The sequence below is a fragment of the Meles meles genome, chromosome 5, assembly GCF_922984935.1.
Source record: "Meles meles chromosome 5, mMelMel3.1 paternal haplotype, whole genome shotgun sequence".
Lineage (NCBI taxonomy): Eukaryota > Metazoa > Chordata > Mammalia > Carnivora > Mustelidae > Meles > Meles meles.
In genome coordinates this window covers 54,946,528-54,957,360 of record NC_060070.1, presented here as the reverse complement: position 1 = coordinate 54,957,360, position 10,833 = coordinate 54,946,528, and the positions used below count along the sequence as shown (strand labels likewise).

The window sequence follows — 10,833 nt, the reverse complement described above, 5'->3', positions numbered from 1 at the left end:
TGCATACAAAAGGTATCATTGACTTAAAAAATTTTTTTTAAACTCTCCTTTATACTACATTCATAACTGTGTTTTAGTTGTTCCTTTAAAAGGTAGTCCACCCACAGCTTATAGAAGCACAACATGTAGATGTGATCCATCTAGGTCAGCTTTAGAGGCTTACCAGGCTCTTGTTGAGAGTAGACTCATTTTGTTCTTTTAACTAGAATATTGGGAAACTGCAGAGATTAGATAGAAAACTAGTAGAGTCCCAAACCGACAATTTTATTTCTAATATTAAAGAACACTCTAAGGTGCTTCCTTAGGGCAGTAGGCAGTGCATTGGTCTCATAAAGAACGCTGCTTTGTTGTTGTTTTTGTTTTAAACATTTTTATTTATTTATTTGACAGAGAGAGACATTGCGAGACGAAATCAGGTGGAGGAAGGCGGGAAGAAGCAGGCTTCCCCCCGAGCAGGGAGCCCAATGTGGGTCTCCATCCCAGGACCCTGGGATCATGACCTGAGCTAAAGGCAGACGATTAACGACCGCGCCACCCAGACACCTCAAGAGCACTGTTTTGAATGTGGTTTCTTTTGTCACAGAATCCCAGAAAACAGGTAATGTACAAGTATATCTTTGGAGTGGTTTTAGGCTGAGTGTTTCATTTCACAAAATCTGATGAGAATTGGATTTTGAAAATCATTGCTCATGCAGTAGCCTAGAGGTCTTGACGTTGGTTTGTTCTTTTCTTGAAAGTTTATTGGACTAAATGGTAACTGGATTCTGTCATTCTCAGTTCTGATTTGGAGGCAGCAAGTTGGATGTGACGGGCAATGTTCCCAGTCAGCTTCCCGAACGAACTCACTGTCTTGCAGGGCTGATAGCGATAAAGCTGTGTCCAGTCTAACGGTGGCATTTGTGGGGATTAATTAGCTGAAAATGCACACTTGTATTGGGAAAAGAACATTCTCCATTAGATACTGTGGTAATTTTAGCCGATTGCATTGTTTGCAGGAGCAAGGCATTCCCACGCTCCACCCCTCCCCCCAGCCTTGTTATGGTGTTCTTCCACCCTCCGATTGTGTGCTTTAGAGTTGAGAACAAATCAGGGTCGCAAAGTTTCTGCTAACCAAACACTGATGCACTTGTCACAAAGCCGGAGACTCAGTACTCCGGTGAAAGAGGGCCTTTGCCCTCAGGTTCCATTAAGATTATTCAGGCTCCACCATACGGAGCTCTTACTCTAACGGACCTAAATATTAGACAACTGGGTTGGGTGAGGAGTACGGAGGAAGCCCACCGTCTAACAATCTGGACAGCTATAGGAGCAGACCCGCTGCTCGCAACAGCTGACTCGGCTGCGACTACGGAGTTACCCGCAGCGGCGTAACCAGATCGGGCAGACGCGGCGTCACGAACCGGTCCCACCGTCGTGCCACCGCGCTCGGTAACCAAGGCCGCAGCCAGGCACGCGACCGACTGCGCCGGGGCCCACCCCGCCTGGCCGCAGGCGAACTCAGCAAGTTGGCGGCGGTGCGCATCCCGAGGCCTCAGAGAGGGGGCACGCACCCGCGGCTGCGGCTGCGGCTGCGGCGGCGCTGACTCAGCCCGGGCTCCCAACCGGCCCGCAGCAGCCGCAACAGCCACACACGCAGGCGGCGGGGCACGCGTCCACCTCTGCCCGCGGCCCCACCCCGCCGCACCCGAGGCCGCACAGCGTCACAGAGCGCATGCGTGCCGCGGGGGATGCCGGGAGCGCGCAGTGGCGGCACCGGCGGCGACAGCAGTCACAGCGGAGACTACAGCGGGGACGCGAGCGGGGCGGTGACCGTGTGGGAGGTGGTCTCACTCTTGGGGAAGCTGCTGGGCACCGTTGCCGCGCTGAAGGTGGTTCTGTACCTGCTCCGGGTGTGCTTAGCGATGGCCTGGAAATCCGGCGGCGCCAGCCACTCGGAGCTAATCCACAATCTCCGCAGTAAGTGCCACCCCCGCCCAGTGTGGGGCAACTGGGCCAGGCGAGGCCTGGACTGGGTCCCCCTGGGCGGTCGGGAACGCTCTGTCTACGCCCCCGCCCTGTGCCGGTTGGAGGATACGGTGCAGTGTTGCACCAGCAGTATCGAGCGGCGTGCGGTTGTTATCGCCTCCCCCGGGGACCTGTCACTCATTGGCGACGTGGACTGGAGGGGTAGAGAAAGAGCCACGGACCGCTCTTGGTGGGGCGGGGGCAGGCGTCTCCCCACGGGCCTGGGGGAGGGGTTGCGACACAGGTGGTGGGGCTGTCACTCGAGTTCGCCGACTGCTCTTTCGGGTCTGGCGGGCGAGGGGCGTGCCCTCGGGGTGGGGAGATGTTGGCCTCGCGTAGAGGTTGGGCTGGGTCGGAGGGGACTCCACCCTCGACCCCTGCGTGGTCTCGCCTTCCTCCTACTTAATCCGCCTCACTGTAAGCATTCTCTCCTTCCTATACAGCCTCCCCCGCCCTCCGTTTTTTCCTCTGGAGGGAGATGCCGCCGTCTGATACAGGCGAGGGGAGGGAGGGAAAGATGAGAGTATTGTCATTGCGGATTCTGGGAGAAATTTCTGGGGCGGCTGTCCAGTGGAAATCTTCGTGGGGGGCGGAGGAAGAAATAATCAGAGGATGCTGTTCCTGAGACACTTGTGTTTCAGGAGCTTTTAGAGGTCATCGATCCAGCAAATAACTGTATGTGTGGAACGTTATAACTTTTTTTCAAGGCAGTTTCTTTATATCATTCTCTTTAGTTATTGTATTCCTCCCTTTACGATAATTTTGAGGTGAGATGAGTGCTGTTACTTCCTTTTTTTTAAAATCGAGGACCGCAGTCTGTAATCCCTTCACTCTAGTCAGAATTTGTGTCACTCTGTTTGCCACCAACTTTGCAAATAATCGTATCCTGCCACGTGGTATTTTTAATTGTCATATGTTATTTAGCTTTTCTTGTGTTTGTCATGTTTCCTAATTCGATTTGTAACTTCCTGGAGGGTGAGAACTTTTGTGTTTTTAATCTTTGGAATTCTCTCAACTTGTACTCATTCCTTTTTTCATAAATGCAATTAAATATACATTATGTGCTTGGATCTGTGCTAGGAATACCAAGATGAGTGAGAGAAATAAATATCCTCGTTTGGCACATGGTTAGTACTTAATATCAGTCGTTTGACTATTTTTTATTACACTATTTAAACTTTTATAATTGTGTCCTTTGCATTTATTAATGAAGAATGTTTAGATTTCAGAATTCTGTCAAGCATTGCGAGTCTTCATTTTATGGAAGGACACTTGAATGGAAGTGGACATTTATATGCTGGGGCAGTATTTTTTTTTTTTTAATATAGAAGTTGTTCGAGACTTTTTTTTGTTATTTTTAAAATTTTTATTTATTTGACAGATAGAGACACAGCGAGAAAGAAAACACAAGCAGAGGGAGTGGGAGAGGGTGAAGCAGGCTTCCTGAGGAGCAGGGAGCCTGATGTGGGCCTGCATCCAAAGACCCTGGTATCATGACCTTAGGCAAAGGCAGACTCTTAACAACTGAGCCACCCAGGGACCCCTGAGGCAGTGTTTTTAAGTGTGATTTAGGTTCCCATGGATTACACATAAACTCAATATGTTATAAAAATTTTATCAACATTACTTAACGATCCTAGTGCCTACAGTTTTAGTGAACACATCCAAAACATTCACAAATTGCACAAATTGTGACTAAGTAATTAGTCCACTGGTAACTTATCACAGTAGACACTTGGCTATGGCAGAAATTTGTAATCAGGCTCTTAATGACTGTCCTTTTTGGGCCAAACTTTTAGTAAGTCAAGCTAGCTCTTTCCCCAGTAGTTTTATAATCATTTTATTGCAGTGTTATTATTCTTAGCTGAAATTTCTTTTTTTTTTTAAATTTTTCAAGATTTCTTATTTATTTATTTGACAGAGAGAGATCACAAGTAGGCAGAGAGGCAGGCAGAGAGAGTGAGAGGGAAGCAGGCTCCCCGCCGAGCAGAGAGCCTGAAGCAGGGCTCGATCCCAGGACCCTGGGACCATGACCTGAGCCGAAGGCAGCGGCTTAAACCACTGAGCCACCCAGGCACCCCTTAGCTGAAATTTCTAAGGATGTTTTTCTATCAGAAAATTTAACGATAATTATTTAACATACATGGATGGCGATATTGCAAATATTTAGTCTTATACTGTAGCTGTGATTTATTGCAGGAAATTAGAATGTTCAAATTGTTTAGCCTCTTGTAACACTTGTACAATGTTAGTTTCAACTTCTTGCTGAATTCTAGCTAATAGATTTCATTTTTACTTACTAGTTTATTATAAAAGCACTACCTTCTCATGTGAGAATTTCATAAAATTTGAAAATTTCTCCCTTTTCCTGTTATTCCATTGTTGTGTGTTCTTCCTAACTTAAAGGCTTTTAGTTGACTTTTAGAGAAAGATAAAAGTGTGATTATGTTGTTGAATCACTCTATTGTACACCTGAAACTAATATAACACTATACTGTTAAGTATACTGGAATTAAAATAAAGAACTTAAAAAAATGTGTTATGTTGGTGTTGAAGTGAAAAAGAATCTGCAGATTGGAAGAGGAAGAAAATTACGGTTGTATATTTTTTAAGAGAAATGAAGTTCACGATTGTTTTAGTTTTAATATTATAATTTCATTGAAAATATCTACTGAGTTTTCCTTATATGGGATGTCATAATAGAAATTTGGCTATGTATGATTTCATAGTTGATATATCATTTATGGAATATTGTAGAATGAAATGGTATGTCTCAGTATTTCATAGCTTATGATGACAACCACTTTTTAAAAAAAGATTTTATTGATTTATTTGGTGGGGAGGGACAGAGGAAGATGGAGGAGCAGACTCCCCATTGGGCAGGGAACCTGACATGTGGGACTCAATCCCAGGACCCTGGGATCATGTTCTGAGCTGAAGGCAGAGGGTTAACCAACTAAGCCACCCAGGTGCACCAACAACCACTCACAAGGAAAGTGGTCTAAAACTTGAGCATGCTTCAGAACCTCCTGGATCACCTGGAGAGCTAGTTAAAACAGATTGCTGTGGCTCAAGAATTTGTATTTTTTTTTTTTTAAATAAATTACTTTGGGGGTGCCTGGGTGGCTCAGTGGGTTAAAGCCTCTGCCTTCGGCTCAGGTCATGATCCCAGGGTCCTGGGATCGAGCCCCACATCAGGCTCTCTGCTCCGCAGGGAGCCTGCTTCCTCCTCTCTCTGCCTGCCTCTCTGCCTAGTTGTGATTTCTCTCTGTCAAATAAATAAAATATTAAAAAATATATATATAAAAAAAAATAAAAAAAAAATAAATTACTTTGGGGCACCTGGGTGGCTCAGTGGGTTAAGCCTCTGCCTTCGGCCTAGGTCATGATCTCAGGGTCCTGGGATTGAGCCCCACATCGGGCTCTCTGCTCAGCAGGGAGCCTGGTTCCCCCTCTCTCTCTGCCTGCCTCTCAGTCTACTTGTGATCTCTCTCTCTCTCTCTCAAATAAAAAAAAAAAAAAAATTACTTTATTCTTTCTAAGTAGGCTCCATGCCCAGTGCAAGGTTTGAACTTACAACCCTGAGTTCAGGAGTCACATGCTCCACAGACTGAGCCAGCCAGGTGCCCCCAGGAATTTGTAACAGGTTCCTAAGTAATGCTGCTGCTGGTCTGGGGACCACTTTGAGAATCACTGACACAGAGACTTGAAATTTCTGAGGTTAAATTCTGCCAGTGTTTCAGCTGAATCAGTTTTACGCTTTAGAAGAAAGTTTTAGGGAAAAAAATTTCTGTGACAGTCCTGCCCAATAGAGCTCTGGCCTGTTCAGTATGGTAGCCACTAGAGCTATATGTGGCATTCAGCTTTTGAAATGTGGTTAACACAACTGAGAAACTGGATTTTTATTTATTTAACTTAAATAGCCACATGTGGCTAATGGCTATCATCTTAGACAGTACAGGTCTATAGAAATGAAGAATATAGTTATTTTATATTTATGGGCTAACGTGCTCTTAAAACAAATTAACTTAAAACAACTATGAGCCTGCTTAATCCAGGAAATGTGACAATTTAAGTAATATTTGTATTAGAATTTATTTTCTACTTTTATTGGAATAATATCAAGCCATGATAAAATTAGGAAAAGATGGGGACAGGAGTGGTTGAGGTTGAGAAAGGTGATCTCCTAGAGCAGGGGTATCTAAACCTGAGCATTTATATAATGTTAACTCTTAACTGATAGACCTGAAATGCTACAGTGGCCACTTAAAACATTTGGTTTGTTTTTTTTTTTGGTTTGTTTGTTTTTTTTAAAGATTTTATTTATTTATTTGACAGAGAGAGATCACAAGTAGGCAGAGAGGCAGGCAGAGAGAGAGGAGGAAGCAGGCTCCCTGCGGAGCAGAGAGCCCGATGTGGGGCTGGATCCCAGGACCCTGAGATCATGACCTGAGCCGAAGGCAGCGGCTTAATCCACTGAGCCACCCAGGCACCCCTGTTTGTTTGTTTTACCTATTTTTATTTGTTAGAAAAAATTCAGTCCAGTGTTCTATCAGTTATTTTTATTTTGCATCCTTGATTATGTCATTTGCATATTCCATAATGTTTACAGGATTTGTCAGTCAACTGATATTTAACTATCTTATCGTCTATATACCAAACTGAACAAAACAAATATTCTCTCTTGTAGATTACTTCTAATGGGAGGAAACAAATACAATACTTAGTATGTCCCATGATAAGTCACAAAGTAGAGAAGGAGAATTGGGAGTGTGGGGTCCTAGGTTTGCAGTTGTGGGAGAGAAGGCCTCACTGCGCTGTCACTTGAGCAGAGTTGGTGGATGGGAAGAAATTCTAGCTTTGCAGATAGAGCCGGGGGACAGGCAGTCCAAGCAGAGAAAATTGCATGCCCTAAATTTGGATTTGGGGTGTGGGAAAAGATTGGATCAAGGAGATGAGAGCAAGGTTTTGGGCCTAGGCAGTTGGAATGATTTGCCATTTTCTGAGTTGGAAACAATGAGTGAGTGAGCAGCAAGGACTTTTGGGTGGTGGGAAGGAGGTGTGGGAGAGCACGAGTTTATTTTTGGGGATGTTGTATTTGAGATGCTTAGAAGACATATTGGTGGAGACCTTGATTTGGTATTTGAATAAGAATTATAATAATTTGTAGTTTTTGTATCCTTACTTATTTCTGATAGCAAATTGGAATTATTTTCTTTTTTTTTTTTTTTTTTTTTTTTTTTTTTTTTAAAGATTTTATTTATTTATTTGACAGAGAGAGATACAAGTAGGCAGAGAGGCAGGCAGAGAGAGTGAGAGGGAAGCAGGCTCCCTGCCGAGCAGAGAGCCCGATGCGGGACTCGATCCCAGGACCCTGAGATCATGACCTGAGCCGAAGGCAGCGGCCTAAACCACTGAGCCACCCAGGCGCCCCTGGAATTATTTTCTTATGCTATTTAGAGTGTCATTCTTAGCTACTAGTAGCATAACTAATGGAAAATAGAATATTCCAGTAGTTTTACCATGTGTGTTCATGGGCCAAATAAACCAGCTAAGAAAATCCCAAGGGATTGTTTTCAGAAATGGGGGCCTTATTTAGAGTCCAGTCCTCCTCATTTTGATTTGTTTCAAGTCAGTCTTATGGGTACATACTAATAGGTAAACTTGCCATACATTGAGTAGAACCTAATTTATATGATTGGAGGGACTTTAATATCAGTCTAGTTAAAGTTAAATGAAGTTTAAAATTCAGTTTCTCAGTCACAGTAGCCATATTTTAAGAGCTCAGTAGCCATGTTAGTGCAGACATAGAACATTTCCATCATTATAAGTTCTCTTGGATAGCACTAGATCTAGCTGGATTGTATTACATTCTATTTCATGTGGTCTTAAGTCCATTATGCTGTTCCACATATTTTATTTTAAAGATTTTATTTATTTATTTATTTATTTGACAGAGATCACAAGTAGGCGGAGAGACAGGCAGAGAGAGAGGGGGGAAGCAGGCTTCTTGCTGAGCAGAGAGCCCAGTGCGGGTCTAGATCCCAGGACCGTGATATCATGACCTGAGCGGAAGGCAGAGGCTTAACCCACTGAGCCACCCAGGCGCCCCTCCACATATTTTTTTAATTAGTATTACATTTAGTTTTGGCCAACATGCTTTAAGAGTAGCAGTGAAAAAACAAAAGATTATCAGACAAGGGTGATGAAGATGACCAGAGAGTCAGCATTTTGTATGGTGATTTGATGGGATCGAGGTGGTTTGATTAGCGATGAGGAAGCTTGAGAGAGCAATAGTGTTTAAATATTTTAGGAAATGTCATGACTTGAGGGTCAAACCAGGACCAATGGAAGGCAGATCTTGGCTCATTGTAAGGAAGTATTCACAAAGCTATCCTAACAATCAGAGTTGGCTTTGAAAAATAATGTTTTCTGTTGCAGAATATGTTGAAGCAAAGAATGGTTGACCATTTTTCTGTAAGGGATATCACAGAAGAGATTTGTCATCAGCTTTAACTGTACATTAAACTCCTAAGGACTGATTTCAGTTGCATCATGGATTCTGTAAAATCAGCTTCAGGGCAACGTGTATGGGGGGGGGGGGGGTGTGGGGGTGGTATGCTCGCACGCGTGCATGGGTGTTAGGTAGAGAGCCACAGAAGTTAACATTTGGTTACTTATATTTTAGAATTCTGTGTAGCATTTTAGTTTGTCAAATGTGAGGAGTCCAGGGAATACCTTCCTTTAAGAAATAGTGTCAAAACAAATAGTTAACTTTATGTATCTTTTTGGAGTGATAGCAGTCCCTGAAAAGATGTGTTTTTTCTTTCTAAATTATCTGACAAAGAGTGCTACATTAGTTTCTTTTTCTTTTTTTTTTTTTTTAATATTTTATTTATTTACCTGAAAGACAGAGATCTCAAGTAGGCAGAGAGGCAGTCAGAGAGAGGAGGAAGCAGGCTTCCTGCTGAGCAGAGAGCCCGATGTGGGGCTCGATCCCAGGACCCTGGGATCATGACCTGAGCCGAAGGCAGAGGCTTTAACCCACTGAGCCACCCAGGCGCCCCTGCTACATTAGTTTCAAGTGTACAACATAATGATTTAACAACTCTAGTAAAAAAATTGAATTTTTAAATAATCTCTGGTACTTAGATGATATGCTTTATCATAATTAGCCATCATGTGAAATTCGTCTTTGATTATAGTATGAATTGAAAACTAATCTCTCTTAGACTTTGTATACTGAAAGTGTCTCAAGCTGTGCTTACCTCTTATGCCTAATCATTCTAGAGAGGAAGTAAAGGTGACCAGTTTGTTCATTTCTTCCTGTTTTTCCTGGCATGTTGATAATTGAGAAGGAATATAGAGTAGGTGGTTAACAACTGTTAAGGTCAAATAAAGTAATATAATGTAATGCAATACTTCTTTTATTGAGCTGTAACTTTGTAGCAAGATTAGAGAAACTTGTTTGAAGTCCATGACAGCTTACTTTTTCCCCCTTGTGTTCAGCGCTTCATATCAGCACAGGCTTTCATCCTTTTCCATTCTTCTGTTCTCCTGGATCGAAAATCTTGGAGTAGTTTTTGATTCTTTCAGACTATTACCACAATAACTCAGCAGTTCTTAGGTATTCCTTTCTTAGTCATCACTTCACTGTTACTTTCATTGGTACTCTCCCAGCCAGGGTTCTTAGTCCACACTTGGAATGATAAACCTCCAAGTGTCTAATGGGTTGTCTCACTCTGTTTCCCTCCCCTCAGCTCCATTCTACACACTATGCTCATTTTCCTAGTATACAGCTTTCTGTTAGGTTGCTTGTCTGCCCGGGCTTCATATTGCTTACTGTATCAAGTGTAAACACCTGTTGCTCAGATTTCAGGACTCTTTAGGGTCTTATACCACCTATTCCCATGCTCCAACTCCAGTCCTGTTCTTCAGACTGATCTTGTTTTCCTCCTCATATACTGTGTGCATTAGGGTACCTGTTCAGCTGCTGTAACAGACCACAGTAACAATAGCTGAAACAAAATGAAAGTTTCTATCTCCTGTAACAACCCAAGCATAAGCAGTTCAGAGATAATATAGTGGTTCCAAAGCATTGAGGACCTGCGTTCCATCTCTCTTGTGCTTCCTAAAGTCTTTCCCTTATCTGAAAGGTTGAAGATAGTTTACCTCCATCATTTCCATATTCCAGCCAGTGGGGAAAAGAATGGGGAAAGAGAAAAACCCCATTCCTTTTCAAGGGGATGATCTGGAAGTTGCAAATACATAATTTCTGTGTATGTTCTGTTGACAAGAACTTAATTGTAAGACTACGTGTAACTACAGAGGGGCTAGATAATGCCCCCAGTTAAAATTCTTCCACTGTGAAGGAGGAGTCCCCTGCCACATCTTGCACCTTGCTAATTGGAGGGCTGTGTGTGTGTGTGTGTGTGTATTGTGTATATATTTATATAAATTGTGTATATATTGTGTATATGTTTATATAAATATGAACAATCTATGATAACAAGGTTGAGAGAATTAAGATTAATTTTTATTTTTAAAAAAGATTTTAAAAATTTATTTATTTTCTAAGTAGGCTCCACACCCAGTGTGGAATCCAGTGTGGGCCTTGAACTCACAACCCTGAGATCAAGACCTGAATGGAGATCAAGAGTCAGACGCTTTAACCAACTGAGCCACCCAGGTGCCCCAAGATTAATATTTAGTCAAGTAATATATGTATATGGTTAAAATATAAAATCCTACCCAAGGGTATTTATTGAAAAATCACAATTGATTGGCTCCATTCCTCCCTACCCCTAGACTCACTGCCTAGAGGGAACC

At 42.8% G+C, this 10,833-nt stretch overlaps 1 protein-coding gene across 2 annotated transcripts in view; it reads left to right on the top strand.

Annotated features, from left to right (window-relative positions):
• The first annotated feature begins 1,598 nt into the window (after window positions 1-1,598).
• Window positions 1,599-10,833, top strand: part of PCMT1 (protein-L-isoaspartate (D-aspartate) O-methyltransferase) — a 47,494-nt gene continuing 38,259 nt past the window's right edge. The window contains exon 1 of one of the 2 annotated variants that reach the window (XM_046005757.1): window positions 1,599-1,956. In XM_046005757.1, coding sequence (XP_045861713.1) covers window positions 1,728-1,956 — 229 coding nt within the window. In that variant the 5' untranslated portion in view covers window positions 1,599-1,727. The remainder of the gene's footprint in view (window positions 1,957-10,833) is intronic. The other variant, XM_046005755.1, reaches the window with a different exon arrangement.